General features: G+C 35.8%; 1 protein-coding gene across 7 annotated transcripts in view; it reads left to right on the plus strand.

Moving 5' to 3' along the window:
* Positions 1-270: 270 nt before the first annotated feature.
* LOC127452937 (BCL2/adenovirus E1B 19 kDa protein-interacting protein 2-like) overlaps positions 271-21197 on the plus strand; it is a 35192-nt gene continuing 14265 nt past the window's right edge. The window contains exons 1-13 of one of the 7 annotated variants that reach the window (XR_007899331.1): positions 271-689; positions 8376-8456; positions 9726-9796; positions 10086-10337; positions 10486-10677; positions 10782-10884; positions 11362-11493; positions 13409-13495; positions 13660-13731; positions 13888-13986; positions 14292-14532; positions 20196-20232; positions 20330-21161. Coding sequence is in view for 4 of the 7 variants with exons in the window: in XM_051718841.1 (XP_051574801.1) it covers positions 646-689; positions 8376-8456; positions 9726-9796; positions 10086-10337; positions 10486-10677; positions 10782-10884; positions 11362-11493; positions 13409-13495; positions 13660-13731; positions 13888-13986; positions 14292-14316 (1158 nt within the window). In the remaining 3 variants the exon portion in view is untranslated. Of the gene's footprint in view, positions 690-8023; positions 8166-8375; positions 8457-9725; positions 9797-10085; positions 10338-10485; positions 10678-10781; positions 10885-11361; positions 11494-13408; positions 13496-13659; positions 13732-13887; positions 13991-14291; positions 20087-20195; positions 21162-21197 lie in introns of those variants that run through there. The other 6 variants (XR_007899330.1, XR_007899332.1, XM_051718841.1 and 3 more) reach the window with 6 other exon arrangements.

Below are 21197 nucleotides of genomic sequence, written 5' to 3' on the forward strand. Positions count from 1 at the left end.
GTTTTATTTATATAAAGACATGTTTGCATTTTATTGCAGTTTTTTCTGTTGTCTTTTGTACAAACAGAGCAGTTTTTAGCAGCATAGAGCCACAGTGTTTACTGTTTTCGAGGAAATCTACCTACAAATGGCTTTAATAGTTGTCTCAGCATTGTAAGCTGGGATAGGAGAAAGTATTTTAGTATTGAAAAAGTTACTTCTTGCTTTTATCTGTGATTTTATACATGTTTTTCAAATGTACTCTTCAGTTACATGTAATTAAGAAAAATTACTAAGTGCACCTTTAAGCAATTGTAATTTAAGCTTTTAATTGTCTTTGAAAAGGCTTTTAACCTTAAGGGTATTAGGACCATGTAGTCATGCCTGTTTGTGGTGTCATTCTCCACCTTCCCAACCTTCCCTGTGGGGGAGCAGAAGTCAGAGCAGCTGAGCCAATGGGAAACAGATAATTCAGTCAGCAGAAGTCAGAAATGTTGAAAAACCTGTACTGACAGTCAGGGTGAGTTCCCTGACACCAGATCCACTCACAGAAACTGGCTTGCATTGTGGCGAAGCTAATGAAACTGCTCAGCCCCTCTCATGGTCATCTGCTGAGTTTACTGAATGCATTTCTAATATAGACCCTTTCTTTTAAAGACGTCAGACATGGGGACTTACTCAGACCAGAAGGAAGGGTACATGCAAAATGGGTAAGTCCTTTAAATTCAGGTTGATTGTGGTCATTTTAAGTATGATTTGAAAGAAAATTTGACCCTGAGCACTGAATTAATCCATATAATAATGGAGCTGTGTATGATTATGGTTGATTTTAACTGGCCTCTTACGGTTTTCAATAGTAAAATACTAATAATTAACCAAAACACTTTTATAAGCTCTAAACAAATACCATAAGCACATTCAGAATGACCCAGAGACTATCATGTGAGTTGTTGTTAATCGTGTTCTTGCGTGCTGTGAAGAGCATGACAACTGGAACACAAGACAAATCTTTGCACCACTTCTGTATCTAGTAATTTTGAAAGAGGATTTAAAAAAAATAAAAAATAAAAAGGAAGTTGCAGAACAACCGACTTCCGGTACTTTCGCCAACCTTCTTGACTAATATTTGAAACTCAAAAACTGCACACTGACTTTTCACAGTAATTACATCTCTTTTGTTCTGTCATCTGACCTTAATGCACATCCATATTTTTGACATTTACATTTGACACAATGATGGGTTTAACATTGTTGTGTTAATAATGCAAATATAAGTGGAAAAGCTTAAAATGTATTTGTTTTAACAGGTGAAATATAATTGGTCACACTTTATTTTGCAGTCTTCATGTTACTGTGAATTCACATTTTCTTTGTAATTATTTATTACTGCCTCTTAGATTTCGTTGTTGTTAAAACAATAGTATATTAATAGTAACATGTAGTATACTGTATACTGTATATAAGACCGACACAGTAAATCAAGTGTTCCCTAACTTTTGTTTTTTTTTCTGAATTTATGTAAAGAATGTAAGTAATAGATACATATTTTCTACTGTAATCATAAGAGGACATTAATGTCTGATTTCCATAAGTACCATTACAAAAACTCATACTATAGTACTTGTAATTTTAATATTATTACATTTGTAAATAATTTATCCGCATTCAGGTTTAAGAGTTTCATATTAAGTTTGAAGCTATTATGCAAGAATAATAACACTAGAATCCAATGAATCCAGTCTTTTGACTTACTGTGAATTTCCATTCCAAATTCCGAGTTCCGACTCATGCCCAGACAAGAAGAGAATGCAGTGAAAATCTGTCATAAAACCCCTCTGTGTTAATGCGATATGACCAAATCTAATAATACCTGTAACTTTAATACACTACACTCTATTAGTCACTGTAATTTACAAGCCAGGACAAATGTTTTCTCATTAGCCGATTACTAAATCGTACAAGTGTTACATAAAGAACAGTCGCTAATGAAACAGTACACACCTTTAAACAAGAGTGGAAGTATTATGCTGTTTGATACAGATACCGAATGTTGTCATAGAAATGCTCTACATTCTTTATATTTCTTTAAACTGTACCCCCGTATGCACAGTTGGGACAATAAGGAAAGATGAACACTGGGCTGAATGCACACAACAGTGTCTTGGTGCTGTATTGACCATGCAAATGAGTAACTAAAAATAGACACCTTCGCATTATTCAGAATAGCAGGCAATGTTTGGAATAATGTATAATCTCTGAGCAATCTTGCTGAACAATAGTGAATGTTCAAAGGTTACAGCTTTGAATCATAGACAATACCTGGTCTGAATGAATGTTATGCTAGTTACAGATGTAAAGGAACGGGTTCAGATATGTCACACACTGCAGATGCTCCAGTATTCTTATGGTGCTGAACAGGAGTGAGCACCTGCTGAGAATCAGCTAAAAACAAAACAAGATTTTCTGGTCATTTGTGCCACATGTAATTACCACAACAATCACCTGACACAAGAATATGTTTAAAAGAAATCCTTGATGTATGGGAACAGGAACCAATTTTATTTTTATATTTCAGTTTGTACTGTATGTGAAGGTTACCATATTGGTACTGATATTTTGTATAGTATAGTATAGTAGCCTATAGTAAAATGTGAAGTAGTCTAGTAGAGTATAGTCCTTTAGGTAGGAACAGAAACAAATTTTATTCATATATTTCAGTTTGTACTGCATGTGAAGATTACCATATTGGTACTGATATTTTGTATAGTAGCCTATAGTATAGTACAATATAGTACAGTATATTAAGTAAAAGTATGGTATAGTCCTTGAGGTGGGAATAGGAACCAGTTTCCTTTATATATTTCAGTTTGTGTGTGAAGGTTGCCATATTTATACTGATATTTTGATATATAGTAGCCTATAGTATAGAATTTAAGATTAACTAAACAGCTGGATTAAATGTTTGTGTTCATTTTAATTACAGATTCATTATATACTGAACAAAAATATACATGCAACATGCAACAATTTCAAAGATTTTACTGAGTTACAGTTCATTTAAGGAAATCAGTCAATTGAAATAAATTCATTAGGCCCTAATCTAATCTAATCAATGCGTATGGAAAATTTCTGGGATCTTTTATTTCGGCTCATGAAACATGGGACCAACACTTTACATGTTGCGTTTATATTTTTGTTCGGTGTAGATTATAGGGCACTGAACAATGGACAAATACAAGTATACATTTAAAGAAAAAGAAACATTTACAATAGTAACCATACTGTTAAAACACTAGATACCACAGTTATTCTTACTACAGTAAAGCCATATCAATTACCTTTTTCAAGCAATGCAAGAGACTTTCTCAATCTTTCTGTCATTGTGTTCAGTTTCTTTCTTTCATTTATGACGTTGTTGGCTATTACAAAGCCAATGTATATAATATTAACAATAACAGTAGTTGCCTAGTAATTGTTATTTTGGTGGAAACTATGGTTACCATGGTAATTTTTTAGAAGCTTTTTTGCTTGAAGGGTATGAATGAATCTCTAAAACTCTACGGTTCATCTCAAGTGTTTTAGTTTTTGTCTTTGGGCTAACCTAGAAGACTTAAACAGCAACAGTTGTCGGTTTGTGGGCGGGACTTTGAAACACCTCTCAGGTGAAGAGCCCGCGACGTCCAGTGTGACGCGCTCTGATTGGCTGGACGAATTCTGTATATGAAGGTAGTTTGGTGAGGTAGAGAGTCGGCACTGTCGATTTAAAGATACTCCGATAATATAACAATTTAACAAGAAGTAACTTGTAATAAACGTGTGCAACTCTTGCTTTTTAATCAAATGAAGAAGCGCTTTGTTTGTTGCGTACGTGATTGGTGAAAAGGTGAGTTGCGCATGTTTACATAGTCATTATTTACATATCTGTCAAGAGCGCTGTGAATGGGCGTTAGCGAGGTTACAGGGTAGGCTACACACAGTCCTGTTTCTACATGCAATCTGCTTTAACACGTACCATTTGTGCTGACATTTTAAACAAAAAAAAAGTCATTATCTATATTTATATATTTATCATGTCTTCTGCAGATTATCCGCCACTATGTTCCTATCTATTATACCCATCTAAAATCCAATTATTTAAATGCCAACAAAGGGAAATGTTATAAACGGCACCCACAGATGTCAAACGAATTGATCTTTTCCCATTTATTAGTAGTATGATCCAATACTGTTCTGTTAGATCTGCTTAGACATCATTACAAGTAAAAATTGTTTCTATTTGTTGTTACATTTTTCGATTCTGCTCTTGATGTCAGTATAGTTATTATTTCTAGATAGACATTGTAAGTCAAAGACAGGGCGGATAGAAAGAAAGAGTTCAGGGTCAATTATATGGTTTTCCAACAAGAATTTCATGGACAGCTGGCTATTGGGAATACCCAGAGGCTATTTGAAATATTGTAGGTATTAAGTGGGAAGTTCCAGTGGCGTAGCTAGACTCTGGCTGATGGGGCTGAAGCCCCAGATCTTTTGTTAATAGCCCTGAATGTTTTTTTTTTTGTTTGTTTGTTTGTTTTTTTTTTAAAACAAGTAAGGCTTAATGTTATTTACATCAGGGTACAAAAGCAACAAGGCAGCCTTCAATTCTGGCTTCAAATGTAAATTAATTCTGATCAGTGAGCCCAAGTTGCATTAATGGACAGTTTAATGGACAGTTTGACTTTTGCCTGCTGCTCATGCTCAAATTCATCTGACGAATCGTTTCGAATGCCTCGTGTGGGTGATTTCTATTTTCTCTCACTGGGGTGCAGCTTTTCTGTATCAGAGGCACTGAGGTTTTATTATGCAAGCCTTATTTCTAAATATATAATCTATAAGCCTCATTTCTAATCTTCATTTGTTTTTAGCAATCCACACACCAAGTAGTTTTTAATGCATGTGCCAGTCATCTTGTTCGGTTATTCGGGTTTAGTCGGGAGTAGGTACGCGGGAATAAAGAATGTTTATTGTAATGGAATTTCCTCAAAAGCAACTCAGAATAGCAGCACAGTGAGCTATAAGCCTAAATAGCACAATACATAGATCTTAAAATTATAAAATCTCACATTAAAGTCAAACAAAAATGACTGCCTGTATATGCGCTCTGCCCATGCTGGTTCACATTTCCATGTCATGTGTGTGGAGTGAAACTGCTGCATTTAAATAGCCTCTTTGGGGTGCCTTGATTTTTAAATGGTTTAAAATCAAATGGCATTGAACTTGTCAAATTATTGTACTTAAGGCTGCACACCAGAGCAAAAGGGAAAAACAAAAAACACTCTCTTACCATTTATCAAGCGTTAAAACTTAACCTGGAATCATGTTTAATAACAGTCATGAAACCCAATGCAGGTGTTTCAAGATGCGTTTATAAAAACTAAAGTTATTTTTAACTTTACTCGGTGATCCCACAATAACGTTTTATTGCCATGTTAAATACTAAAAAAAAAAAAAAAAAAATCAGATAATAAAGTCTTAATATTTCGCGAATAATGTAACAAATTATTAGAATAAAGTCTTAGCATTGTGAGAATAAAGTACTATATTGTGTAAATAAAGTAGAAATATTAGAGAAAAGAAAATCTCAATATTAAGCTAAACAGAGCGTTATTATCACAACGATATAATGGATGCCGAGCCAGCAGCTTCATTAATGCAAGAGATGGATGTGGAGGATGTAGTTGGGATAGGATTTTGCAAGAAAGAAATCCTTGGTCTTTTGGCTCATCAGTACAGAGTTATTAGTATCCAGAAACTGCAGCGGTTATGTAGGAAATTGTATTTATTCAGGAGAAAGAACCAGACAGATTCGAGCAGTCCCGCTCGCACGTTGTTTTTGGGTTTTCCTCTCTAAACAATACTGTAACTGAGGGGATGTGACCACATACAATATCTTGATATGAACTTTTATAATTCACTGCAGTTCCAATTATTTTTCACTTCACTTGAGTGTGAGCCTTTATCTCGCGCCTCCCTTGACAGGCGCCCACATGTTGAAAACTCCTGTACTAATGCACACCTCATTCATGAACAGAGAGCTTGCAAAAACATCCCACAAATTCAGCTCGGTTGCATAGCCAAATATTCTCCATGGTTTGTGATGTTGTATGTAAAGACCCAGACGCTCCACTTTGCTGTTTTCCATCACATCACTTTGATGTTACTTTCCTTTCGATACATTCTCAAAATATTATGACTTTGATCTCATAATGCTTTGACTCATAATGTCTTCTCATTATTTTTACTTTATTCTCAAAATATTATGATAAATGATGATTGTAAATTTAAATTGTTAAATTACTTTGATTTTATTGTTAGCGTTAATTTCTGCACAATGAACAATGAGCTGACAAATTGTTATTCTCACTTTGATCCTCTGCCATTTAAATGAAAATGTGTTTGATCCGTTTATTGTGCGCCTGACGTTTGCTTATGTAATGTTCTGAACAGTCAGTGCTGCGCTTAATATAATTATTATTTGACAGGTAGGGTGGTCATTTTTTAAGTCATGGAAGGAAGGATTCTTCTTATTTTTATATTATAATATGGCCTGTGGTCCATGACCCCGGATGACACTGAAGTCTAGTGACGCCCCTGGGAAGTTCTACATTTCATCAAGTAATAAACACAACAGGGAAATGTCCTCATAAAATTGGGATACAGAGTAGAGCATATTGTGGAACTGATCAACTTTACAAACTCAACGTGATTTGTTTACCATAGGTTTAAACAATGTGCTTTATTCTATCTAGTCAAGGAGATTAGGTGCATGAGGTACAAATGAACTAACATATAAAAATGTTTTTTGTTTTTTTTCCTTTTTATAAAATATCAAAGACAAAAGCAATCTCTGTCATTCAGTGCAAGATGCTGCACATGAATGTTCCCAATAGACACATTGTCTAGTGGATGTTCGGCATGTCCTGAGGTTTAACATGCTTTATGCCAGCGGTTCTGAATTTCTTTTTTTTTTTAATTATTATTATATTTATTTATTTATTTATTTATTTTAAATGATTGAAATTTACAAGATAAACTGCAGTGTCTTTCGACTTTATTTCACAAAAAAAAATTTTATTTAAAAATACTATGAAAACTAAATGAAAAGTTACACTTCATTGAAAAAGGATATGAATGAATGAACATTTGTCACAATGACACCATTGTTCTGTTATTTTATGCATGCTTTGTGTTACATAAATACATTAAACATTTTAATTATGCCTATATACTTTCAGTAGCCTACATATAAAAAAAATAATAAACATTGATACTGCTGCAGGACAAACCCCTGGGCATGAACAAATTGCACAGTTGGAGACATTTTGCACTTAATAAAAACTAATAATTGCAAGAATTCGTTCCTGTGAACGGAAATCCGACTCAGCAGTGTCTATAAAAGCATTTTTAAACTCCAATAAACTTCCAGTAATAATAAATGACTGTGATTGGCCCATCCTGGCCAGCGCTGAGAAAAGTAACAGGTACCACGTGACAGTGCCATCTTCGCACTGTTTTGGAAGTGGACCTCTGGACAATAATTTACTGCTGATTAATGATATTGGAAAAACTCTAATAACCACTGAAATAAAAACGGACATGAGACCAAAGCCGTCACGTGGTGTCCCTGGATACGTACCTAAGCCCACACCAAAAGTTCCACCAACTGTCCTTCTGCACACGTTATGTTATTGAAGGGCCGATAGCGGTCGCGGAACACTCTCTCCGCCAGACGATCGCCTGCACCTGCACATCTCACCGTCAGAAAATTGCTTTGCGCGTACTCACACCCTTCTCAAAAAAGTAATTCATATCACTCGTGCCTTATATTTAAATTCTTCTGAAGCCATTCGATAGTGTTGTGTGAGGAACAGACCGAAATTTAAGTATCAGTTCATCTTTCCCCCTGTTTGAAACTGGTGCGCGCGAGACATCTGAGACATCTTTGTTACATAAGCGCAGCTTTGAGGGCACCTGACACTGACTAAATGCTTTGGGCTGTGGAAAGCTCCACGCAGGAAGCGCTGCGGTGCCTGGCGAAAGTTTAAACAAGGCAGGAGAAAAGGCAGAGGAGAAGAAATCGCGCACATTGGTTCTTTTGTGTATTGTCACTAATTTTGTCGGATGTGTGTGAAGTGATTTGAGAACGGGTCAGTCTTCTGTTTTCACTATACATTACTCTTGTGTTTAGCATAGTTGGTCTATAATTAAAAACTAACAAACCTGGAATGTTGTTTTGATCCTTGAAGAGTACAGCAGGTCTTTCTCCTTAATTTAGTTGTTAATGCTTAATTAGAATGTAATGCAGGAACTGAGGAGCCCCTGTATCTTCCTGTAATATGTTAAATTCATCCTTGTAGGCATTCACCAAACGGCAAGACATCAGCCTTCATTCCAGATATGGAGCTCAGGGAAGAATGGCAGGATGAGGAATTTCCCAGGTAATCAACTCATAACAAGTGCTGTACATACACCTTATCTCTGTCCGACTTTCACTGTGCACAAATGGGATTGTAATGGCCCTTAAAAGTGTGGCCACATTTAAAGCCATGCTTCAAAATATATGAATTTCATTCCATTAGAAACAAAATATCAAACTAAATGGTATCTGCAAACAAATGATGTTAGAGCTTGACTTTTCTTTAGCTGTGTTTTTTTTTTTTTTTTTTTTTTTTTTTTTTTTACATTTACCTCTAACCAGCTGGTCCCAAGTTTCTTTTCAATGGACGTGTAAAGATCATACACGTGTTGGAACAAATTAACCAGAGGTGTAGTTTATCACATCAAAGCGATAGTTCACCCAAAAATGAAAATTCTCTCATCATTTACTCACCCTAATGCCATCCCAGATGTGTATGACTTTCTTTCTTCTGCATAACACAAATTAAGGTTATGAGAAGAATATCTCAGCTCTGTAGGTCCATACAATGCAAGTGAATGGTGCCAAAATTTTGAATCTCCAAAAATGACAAAGTCAGCATAAAAGTAATCCATATGACTCCAACCACACCTATTGTAGAAGTGATATGATAGGTGTGGGTGAGAAACAGATCAATCTTTAAGTCTATTTAACTTTTTTACTCTAAATCTCCACTTTTACTTTCACTTCCACATTTTTCTTCTTTTGTTGTTTGACGATTCGCATTCTTCATCCATATCACCACCTACTGGTCGGGCTGGTTAAAGGTGGAGATTTTTTTAGTAAAAAAAGGACTTGAATATTAATCTGTTTCTCACCCTAACCTATCATATCACTTCTGCAGACATTATTTTAACCACTGGAGTCTTATGGATTACTTTTATGCTGGCTTTATGTGATTCTTGAAGATTCAAAGTTTTGGTCACCATTCATTTGCATTGTTTGGGCCTACAGAGCTGAGATATTCTCCTCTAATTTTTCATTTGTCTTCTGCAGAAGAAAGAGAGTCATACACATCTGGGATGGCATGAGGATTACTAAATGTTGAGAGAATTTTAATTTTTGGGTGAACTAACCCTTTAACTAACCAGAACATTTCCAAATAATTTTTGGAATGATATTAAACCATGCAAACTTTTTGTGAAATGTTTTGTATTCAAATTCTTGAATACAAAAATGCTTGTGCTTTCTTGAAAATAAATGCCACATGTTTTGATATTTTGTAATCTAATGCAATGGCACTCAAAAGTGTCAAAATACATCTGGTAAATGTTGGGGTTTCATGCTGTAGGCCCCTTCCTGAGGACTCACAGTGTCCTGGTGATGAAGAGGAAAGCCCTGGAGCTGAGGGAAACAGACCTGGTAACCTCATTTTATAACTGGCCAAAATATCTGCCCCTTTTTTGTTATATTATCTTTACTTTGTTATAATTAATACTTAATTTTTATAATTTTTACTTGTGTACTTGCAAAAAGCTGTTAGAGGTAATGTAGTTGAAGCTTTCAGCATCTACCATGACTTTGTTTAAACCTATTATGGTATTGATTGAAACAAACATCAACAAGCAGCATTAGATGAATATATATGGATGTTCTTCTGTCTTGCCAGAAAAAGAAAAAATTCACAGCTTTATTTTTATCTTTCCACTAGACCCACCGACCAGTCTAGCTCTAACAGGTGATACTGTTAGAAAGAAGCGATTAGTGGCACCTACTCTTAGTCTAACGCTGGACAAAACCTCTACCGACCGGAGCATGAAATCAGACGAGTTTGATGCCTCCGCCCTTTCACCATCTGTTGATGATGACCTAGAGATGGACATTAACCTGGAGGCCTTAGAGACGCCCTCAGACAGCGAGTCTTGCAACTTTCCAGACAGCATGCATGACTTGGAATGGGAAGGTATTCAAGTACACTAAAAAAGTGTTGTATTGTTTATTGGGATTGTTGCTTGGGCAGTTTAGGAAAATTGGTCAGATTGGATAGGGAAATCTGCATAGAGCTCTTTACGACTGGTTTACCACTAGTAACAGGACTGTGGTCATTGCAGATGATCTTCCCAGAATGGGCAAGGCAGCAATCAGAAAAGCCAGTTTGCTTGAGAATGCAGAGATGGGACACTTAGAATTGGATCAGGTGGATAACTATGGTCGCCGATGGAGACGATTCCATATTGGTGGGATGGACTACCAAGTCAACATGAGCGTTCTGGAGCCTTATCTCCAAGTTCTCTCCCATGGAGGTGAGGAACCTGTCCAGTTGTGGACAAGCTGTGATGAGCATCCTTTACTTAAAAATTCAACTAAAATATACAAAATTTTTAAAAAATCACTAAACCTTCCAAAGGTTATTATGAGGATGGATCGACAGCCATCATCATGTTTACCTCCTGTTACCTACCAGAAACTACATCAGAACACTATGAGTATGTGATGGACAATCTTTTCAGGTAAAAGCAGATGATTTGGAATGAACTTCTTATTATTGAACACATTTACTTGCACACCAATATGCTTATAACTACTACAAATTAGCTTATTAAAAAAATGTGTTTACATGAGATCTGAAATCGTCAGATTATTCTCTGCTTTTGATGTCATAATGTAAACAGGTGCACACTGGATAAGCCGGTGAGAACGGCAGTAAATGTGTTTACATGCAAAGCGAAATCGGGGTAATGGGCAAAATCTATTTATGACCTTACGTCGATAAACAAAATAGTATTTTAATGCATAGTCTTATACGTTGTCTGCTTATTAAGCATAATCGATGTAAGAATGTGCATGTTAGACTGTCATTGTGTTTAGAATCAGGCAAGTTTTAGAGTTTTAGAAACTATGCAGATACCTTTATGTGAATTATTAAATTTGTACTATGATTTCTCTGAGGTTTATCTTGAATAATCACGATGATTTAATGGATTTAGGTACATCATTGGCACGTTGGACTTGATGGTGTCTGAGAATTACATATTGATCTACCTGTGTGGAATGGCTCCTCGCAATAAGATGCCTGGCATTAAGTGGCTCAGACAGTGTTACATGTCCATTGACAGAAGGTGAGCAAAAGATGTAATAACAATCATAATTTATAGAGCACTTTTCATGCATGAATATAGCTTAAACATGTTGGACAAAACAATACGAAATTATTTTTATATCAATTAAATTGTTTATTTTCCTATTTGGAAGCTAAACTGAACATTTTTAAATGTGACAATTTTAAACAAGACTAGCTCAAAGTACTATATAAAAATACATTTATTTGAATGCTAAACTATCTACTTAACAAAAACTAGTGAAATGAGCTTAAAACCATAGAAACTGAAGTACTTGCATCACTTCCTCATATATCCCCAAAATATATCAGTTCCAGAAGAGGGCGCCTGTATCTAAGCGCTGACTGCGGCCGGCCTCTTACAATTTAGTTCATGTTCATGAGAGCCCACCTCTGTTCTCTCTATTTCTTCATGCCCTTCAAATGAAATATGATAGGAATGCTGTAGTCTCATACGTCGACAGCCATGTTATCAGAGTTCTCCCAGACATTCCACAGATAACCCTTTGACCTTTACTCAATTATTATGTTTTTTTTTGGGTGGGATAAATTTAGAAATAGTTAAGGGTGCATACTTCATTCAGGATTAGTTCTTTAAGGTTCATAGCCTTTGTATAGGCTCTCTAAGGCTGGTGTGGCTGTTCCCAATGGAAGTCACATAAATGGAAGTGTTATTTAAAGAACAAACAAACCAAAAAACCTCATCACAGTGTACTTTGAAATGGCTTGTAATTCTTGGTTATGTAAAGGAGAATGTGCAGTCAGCCAGCTATTATCGTAAAATAACCCCCCAACACTGTCATCAGGACCCTGCATGAAGTTGTTGATTATCTACACTTTTATTATCAATACTTTACGTTTATTGCATGGCTGCTTACCAAATAAATAAATAAATGGACATGAAATATTAATTTGAGCTGAAATTATCTTATTATGTGAGAAGAGACCACAGAATGTTACAGTGTAGGAAAATGGTTGTCAGCCAGTGGTCAAATATACAGTAGTCAATATATGCAAATATTTGACCACAGAATGCTGCGACTGGCCAATCAGAATTGAGTTTCTAAGCTATCTGTTTAATAAACTTGGTTATACGAAACTCTCACATGATTTGGTTGCATAACCTTCCTTTTGTTGAACATTTTATCATATTCTTGCCTAGCTACAGTATCTCAAAGTTGTATTTCCATTGCATTTTCCCATAATTTTGACGTGGGAAGAACTGAGTGGGATGCTTTAGATAGCATGATGTGTTTTTCCTGCTGGCTCTGCTCTTAGAGACCACTCATACACTGCTGACTTACAGACAGGGGAATAAATAGCAACAGAGGAACAAACACTGTCAGACATGACTTCATAAAATCAAAGAGGAACTGCCAGATGGGAAGATTAAACTGCTAGAAATCCATGTGAATTACATGTGAATTTAAAGGGAAACCCCTCTGATACATTCCTGTAATTGTAGCTCTCTCCACACTTTCAGTGCAAACTCTGACCTTTTCTCAACAACATACATCAGATGTCTTTTTGTTGCATTCAGAAGAATGTCTTTTGGTCTTCAAAACCCTTAAGAAACAATAAGTAAATGTAAAGGTTAAATGACCATGCTTGATAAATCCTTGGGCTATGAAACCACTGAAATAGTGACGTAAACAAACTGGCATCTCCAAGTTTCTGTATGATTCAACCGCCCAGCCTCTCTTCCTTTCTCATGGATCAGGGTGGTGCCAGTGCCAGTCAGCGATCTCTTGTGTCATCATGTTCTGTTGCATCCGCAAAGTTTAAGCAATTTTACAGTGTTGTTTAGGGGGAGAAAAGAGCCTGACATTGGGAACCCAATAGTTTTCTGTGCTTAAAGTTAATTGACATTGCTTTTCTGAATGATTCATGTGAATCAACATCTTTTCTCTGTTTAGGTTAAGGAAACACCTAAAAGGGCTTTTTGTGGTTCACCCTGCCTGGTACGTGAGAGCTTTAATCACCGTCATCAAACCATTCATCAGGTAAGCACAGATGCACTTTACAGAGTTCCCTGGAAATATCTGGGAATATTTTAATTTACATCTAGTCATTTAGCTGACACTTTTATCCAAAGTGACTTAAAAAGAGGAACATAAGCAATTTGTCATGCAAAAGTCAATAATATCTGCATTGTCGCACTGCCAAGTTCCATTATAGCTAGAATGGTACAGAAGCTAAAGCAGAAGAAAGAGACAAAGAAAGACTTTTTCTTTTTTGTGTGAGTAAAATCTTAAAAAAAAAAAAAAAAAAAAAATCATTGAAATTTCTGTAGTGAGTAACTTTTTATTCTTACATCCTTGAAATTCATTAATATGAGTCTATAGGTATTGTCCATCTAAACCCCCTCAGCCTGACCCCTTTTCTTCTCTTACAGTGAGAAATTTAGCAGGAAGATGCGCTTCATTCACAGCTTGCAGGAACTGGCAGAGTTCGTTCCTGTGGACCAGTTGCAAATCCCAGACTGCATCAGAGAGTGAGTGTTCACATCAGGCAACACTGGTGTACTGTCCTGATGTCATTGTTATCAGTCAGATAAAACTGGATTTTTAAGATTTTGTCAGTAAAAAAAAACAAAAACGATGTCAGAGCAGTGGTCTAGATGTAAAGTGAACTGTTGTAGTGTATTGTCATTGTTTATTTTGCTATATATGACTTGCCATGGTTTTAACTGAGATTGTTGATATTATAGTATGCTGCTAAAAAGCCCATTTAAAAAAAAAAAAAAAAAAAAAAATCTGACACCAGAGGAGGTAATGAAAATGGACTTTTATTCTGCAGGTATGATGAGCGGATGAACAGATGAATGTGTCCAATGGAAATGCAGAGGTGTACATACTATACAGACGACACATTGGGGTGATGTGCATATGCTGGGAAACTGAACTGGCTGAGGTTACAGGTCATGTGTTAGGGCATATGCTCTAATGACAGAAAAACGGCTTACTACCTGACTACTCTTTGATGAAATACAAAAAGACAGCTGTCCTTTTGAGAGACACATTTGTGTAAAGTCACTGAGGTGAGTCAGGAGACCTTTGCATTGAGCAACATGACATTTTTTTTACGTCATTTTATTTTATCTGTTACACTGAAACATTTAATGTTTTCCTGGACTGTAGAAAATATGACAAAATGCACCCTTCATTTATATTTAAATAAATGTAAATATTCTGACAAGCTACTAAAGTTAAACTTAGTTACTAAAGTTACATGCATAACCAGGCCAAATTGGAGAAATATTTTAATTAAGGTTACCATCAAAATACACATTTTCATTTTGGACTTGGCCACACCAGACTAGTATACAAAATAGTATGGGAAAAACAAAATATTAATTTAAATTAGGTTTCACTTTGTGTTGTTTTATGGTTCTATTTTTACAATGTACCATTGTACAGTAAGTATAATGCTTTATCAGAAACTGAATTCATGTGAACCATGATTTATATACACACACACACACACACACACACACACACACACACACACACACACACACAACCCTAATTCCAAAAAAGTTGGGACAGTATGAAAAATGCTAATAAAAACAAAAAGGACTGATTTGTAAATTATATTCACCCTTTGCTAAATTGAAAACAACAACTACACATTATATGATGTTTTACCTTGTGAATTTCTTTGTTTTTTTTTAATGTACAGTAATTTCAAATCAGATGATTGCAACATGCTCCAAAAAAGTTGAAAAAACAGCCTAGTCCTTCAAGTGCAAGGATCATTCAAGACTTGTCAATTTGCCAACAGATGCTTCAGCAAATAATCCAGCACTTTGAGAGCAATGTTCCCCAAAGACAAATTGGAAAGATTTTGGGCATTTCACCCTCTGCAGTGCACAATATAGTTAAATGATTCAAGATGTGTAAAGGTCAAGACGAAAACCACTTCTGAATGTGCATGATCTCTGATCCCTTAGACATCACTGCCTTAAAAAACATCATTCATCTGTAATAGATATCATGAATATGGGCTTGGGATTACTTTAGTAAACCTTTGTTAGTCAATACCACTCACCGCTGCATCCACAGATGCAAGTTAAAGTCCCTCTCCAGTCACTGGTTTTACCCCTAAAAACTAATCTTTAATTAAAATTACATATTTAAAAGTTTTTTCCCATGAAAATAATCCCTTCATGCCTTAAAGGGCTTAGAAATAACTCTACAGCTTTGTCTCATTTAGTATGCACAGATCTATGAATATGCAAATTAGTCCCCACCTCTATCTCCACTCACCCCTGCACCGTTCGCCTGCAGCCCGGGCTCGCTGAGTCCCCAGGATTGTTGGTGCCAGATGGGCTGGTTTGAGTATTTCTGTAATTGCTGATCTCTGGGGATTTTCACACACAACAGTCTCTAGAATTTACTCCGAATGGTGCCAAAAACTAAAAACATCCAGTGAGCGGCAGTTCTGTGGACGGAAATGCCTTGTTGATGAGAGAGGTCAATAGAGAATGGCCAGACTGGTTCGAACTGACAAAGTCTACGGTAACTCGGATGACCGCTCTGTACAATTGTGGTGAGAAGAATAACATCTCCGAATGCTATTGGCATTCGTGTTGGTGCCCTTTTGGCAGCATGAGGGGGACCTACACAATATTAGGCAGGTGGTTTTAATGTTGTGGCAAAACCCATCTGTTTTTGGGTAAAATTTTCAAAACGGGTCTCTGGAAAATGACTACTGCAAACCTGAGTTTTCTCTGGAAGTTTTGCTGGGACATTACGATTTTTCCAAATAAACTACACCAATTTATCTCAGATTTTCAGATCCTTTGGAAATACATGAAGGCGCCACCATTCGTCTTTTCACAACTTTGCTTCCGAAAACAGAACATGTCTTGCAAAATACCAATATGTAGCTACTCCTTCTCAGGCTTCTCCTGATACCTCTTGCTTTGCCGCAGCGTATGCTAGTGATCAGTGGTGGGCTGTGCATTTAAAGTCCAGGCCTTCAGTGTGATTCATGCCATTATGAAAACAGTTTCACAAAGAATAAGACACCCTATGCCTTTGGGCATCATACATTATGTTGCAGCTAACTAGTAATACCAATCAACATTTTAAATACACGTCCACGCATGAAAGCCAGAACTTGAAACGACACTTAATGCTCAAGCAAGCCTAATTTTAACTGCAGCATGACTGTTTTGTGAATTGAACATCTCCCGAACAGACATTCAAAAATCATTTTTCATATGAATCTACTAAAGAGGTCTATAATACCTGGAAAAATCTATCTAATAATATTTGCGATTTAAATGTTGCATGGTTATGCTGCGTTCCATTCAAGTTGGATGTGGGATATTCCTACTTGATATCTCCGACCATAAATGCATTCCATTCCCCGATATTCGGAACTGCAATGCTCCCGTTAGCTTAGCAGGGGTTTGACTCTCATCAGAGATGTCTCCTAGCAACCCAACTGATAAACAAGGCTGCAGCACTAGCATTTGTGCTTCAGGTGTATGATTATCAAAAGAGATTATAATGTTTTATACACCTGTTTCTGCAGATGTTTGTTAAACAAGCTTTAATATCATGTCATGTGGAAATGAACTCCTTTATCGATATTACTTAAAGTGAATGTTTATCACTTACTTTGTATATCTCCCTGAGTGTCGACATGTTTGTGTGACGAGCTTTTCGCTCTTGAATTATGTACATCACTTAAAGCGTGATTGCGTCACTCAAGGCCAGCTAGAAGGCCTCGACCGGGACATATCCTGAAGATCACATCCACCAAGAACAAATCAATCAGTCTGATTGGCTGATGAATTTGACAATCTGACATTAGTCGCTCATTCACTTGCACTGTTGAGGGATTCTGTGGAAATTCTAAAGGCCTGAGGGGGTGGAGCTCAAACTCACGCGCTGCTTCGGGCATGCGATTTGTGAAACAGTTGTCACACTTTGCTTGTAAGCATCAAAGAATAAATTCTGACTGGATAAACGTTTCGTTTTTCTCTATTTGTTTGTAGATTAATTAAGAGTGGAAAGCAATTAAAAATGCATAGGCAAAAAGGTGATTGAGAATGAAAGGATGAAAAATATTTATTTATTTGGCATGTTAGGCCAACAGAGAAGGCTTTGCTGGCCCTGAGAAATCGCCACTGCTACTGATATGGAAAGCCCCACCCCATAAGTTGATGGGATTGGTTCCTATGAAACCCTGGCTGTCTGAATCAGTGTCTTTGATTGTCTTTGGTAGACTGCAGTTCCAAGATGAAAATGCTCAGCCATGGCGTTGACTGACATGGTATGTCTTCTAGCATATAAAAACACCATATGGACATGTAAAAAAGATTAATAACTTGATTTTCACTGGAGAGGGTCTTTAAGAGCTACTATGCAAAGCCAGACAACTTCAAACCACATACTGGCTGAATAAGCAGAGTGTGCAGGTGCTAGATTGGCCTGCCTGAAGTCCTGACCATCTCCAATTGAGAATGTGTGGTGCATTATGAAGCGCACAATATGGCAACAAAGACCCCATACAGTTGTGCAGCTGAAGACCTGCATAATGGATGAATGGGGAAAATTCCACTTTTTAAACTTAACAAACTTGTGTCTTCAGTGCCTAAATGCTTATTTAACACTTAAATAAGTGTTATTAGAAGAAACGGTGATGTTTCACAGTGGTAAACACTCGACTGTCCCAACTTTTTTGGAGCGTGTTGCAATCACCTGATTTGAAATTACTGTACATTTAAAACAAAACAATGAAATTCACAGGGTAAAACATCATATAATGTGTAGTTGTAGAGCTTTCAATATAGCAAATGGTTAATATAATTTACAAATCACTTCTTTTAGTTTTTATTAGCATTTCTCATACGGTCCCAACTTTTTCAGTATTGGGGTTTGTGTGTGTGTGTGTATACACTACCGGTCAAAAGTTTTGAAACACTCATACTTTATTATAATTTTTTTTCTTTACATTTTGGAATAATAGTAAAGTCATCAAAACTATGGAATAACATAATTGGAACTATGGAAATTATGTTGTGACTAAACAAAATCCAAAATAAATCAAAACTGTGTTATATTTTAGCATCTTCAAAGTAGTCACCCTTTGCCTAGAATTTGCAGAAATGTACTCTTGACATTTTCTCAACCAACTTCTTGAGGTATCACCCTGGGATGCTTTTTAAACAGTATTGAAGGAGTTCCCATCTATGTTGGGCACTTATTGGCTGCTTTTCTTTATTATTTGGTCCGAGTCATCAATTTAAAAAAAGCCATTAAAACCATTATTTTTATTAAATATTAGTTTTATAATGAAATAAATTAATATGGTGGCACAATTATATTTTTGTCTACAAAACTAATTTCAAACATTTTAAGTATACACCTTCAGATCAAAAGATTTTTAAGATCATGAGAAACATTTCAGTCAAGTGTTTCAAAACTTTTGACCGGTAGAGTGTATGTGTGTGTGTATATATATATATATATATACACACACACACACACACACACACACACATACATACATACATAAAACTGTACCATAATTGAGTGATTCTCACAAAATCTGTCAAGAAAATTATTATTAAATTGTAATGTATTTATATATCATAGTAGTACTCTGCTAGTACAGCCTTTAATTTTCACTGAATTAAAAATACTTGTACAACAGCAGCTTTTTTACTGTAATACATTAAAAAAAAAGTTACGGTAATTTGAATCATCATTGAAGACAATGGGCATTAACTAATTTTAATGTATACAACTTTAATGTTAAAATGTAGAAGAAAAGAAAAAGTGCAATTAGTTTTAATGCAAAAAAATAAAATAAAAAAATTGGAATAGTAAGTCACATTTTTAGACGTGTTACGGTAATGAGAATTTGGGGTAAAATGTGCCTGAAAAAGTGTCCTGAATATATCACAATGCTAAAACTCTTAATGGTCCTAAATGTAGGCTCCGTTTTTTTATTATTTTTTTTTTTTATTGGTTTAGGGTTGAGTATGACCAGGAAATTTTCTTAAGAGGTTTAATGAGAATCACTCAATTATACAAAGTACTATTTGGATTTTTTTGTTTTTATCTCAGTATGTTCCTCTTTGCAACTTCTCTGTAAAGTTTTATTGAATTGTTTTTATATATTCCATAATGCAGAAAATATTTTGTACCTGAGCATTGATTTATCTATGAATGTAGTGTGCTCAAATGCAGACCACTTTTTAGCCAACAGTGGAAATGCTCAAACATTTAATGCAAAATCAGAGAGCCAAAACAAACAAGGTTATAATATTCCTATAAGGAGTGCTGTTGTTCTGTTAATATTTGTATATACTTGTTACATATTAACATATGAAATGTATATTAACGTATGAAATATATAATGGGTCAGGGTTTTCTTAGGGAATATGGCAGGAAAATGTTTTCTTTTACTCAGCTGCTGCTGCTGCTTGTAAAGTGGCCCATATAATAGACTCTCCTATGTGCAGATATTTTTACAATGCAACACTTGAACAACCTGAACTTTCAAACAGCAGGCATACTGTAGGTATGTCTTGTCTATGATATTTATGGAAATAAAGGGTTATATTAAACATCTGCTGTGATCTACTGTTGTGATTACCATATTTGAAATGGTAATTTTAAATAGGAAAAAAAGGGGAGGGGAATTTTGTGAGTTTCAATGGAAACATCTTGTGCCTTTCAGGAAACCAGCTTTGGTGAAGAAGTGAGGTAGCTGAGAGGTGAAACATTTTTCTTTATGCATTCAAGTCATAAACAGGAATCGTGACAACTATGGAGGGTTAAATAACATTGCTGTTGTAACTCATTCTGCACTAGGTATTGGATCAAACTACCATACTTGCAGGGACCATATATGTGGTTTGGGGCACAAGGAAAATGTAGGGGGCAATGCCCCACCCCCACCCAGACCTGATCCATGCCTTTGTGTGATAAACTGCTATGCAGTAACTCGCTTGTAACTATCTCCTTGTGTCATTAAAAATGGCCACAATGGTATACATCGTATAAATCAACAGTCTGTTTTGCAGTTTTTCACCCCATTGTTAAGAGAAAGGAAATTAATATGAAGTCTGGTCTGTACCAGTGTGATGTAACTAAATCTTTACGCCCAAGGTCCATTGTTTTTGTCCGTTTCTTGCGCAACTGTTTTAGGCAGTGTTCCATGCACTGTTTGGGTAGCATCTGCTTTGCTAATGAATGTCACAATATAAACATGTTAAAATGTGCTTTTAGATTTGAGCTTTGATACCTTCACCCCTACATTTTAAACTTGACTTGTGGAGGGCAAGCCAAGAGACAGCGTAAATTACATGTATGTGGTAGAACAAGACCTGAAAATGTCTGCAAGAAATGTAAACCACTGATTTAAGAATCTGGCGGGGAGTCATATTTCGGCACAACACTGCTCGCGATTTTATCATATTAAAATCTTGTTAGTGTGCACAATGTTTATGTCTTGCAGATATACTTTTGAAACAGTGTGTATTTTAATGTTTATGGACTGGCCCCAGTTACTTCAATAGTGTGCGCCTTGCTATTACTGCTTTTGTTTTTTGTTTTTTTTGCTTTTTGAAACGAGTAAAAATTATTTTCTGGGGTAATCAACGTAATTTTAACTTGTGTAACCTTCCTTTAAAATTTTGGCTCAAATAAACAAGTCAAACCCCTTGAGTATTTCATTGGA

The sequence above is a fragment of the Myxocyprinus asiaticus genome, chromosome 15 (genome assembly GCF_019703515.2).
Source record: "Myxocyprinus asiaticus isolate MX2 ecotype Aquarium Trade chromosome 15, UBuf_Myxa_2, whole genome shotgun sequence".
Taxonomy (NCBI): Eukaryota; Metazoa; Chordata; class Actinopteri; order Cypriniformes; family Catostomidae; genus Myxocyprinus; species Myxocyprinus asiaticus.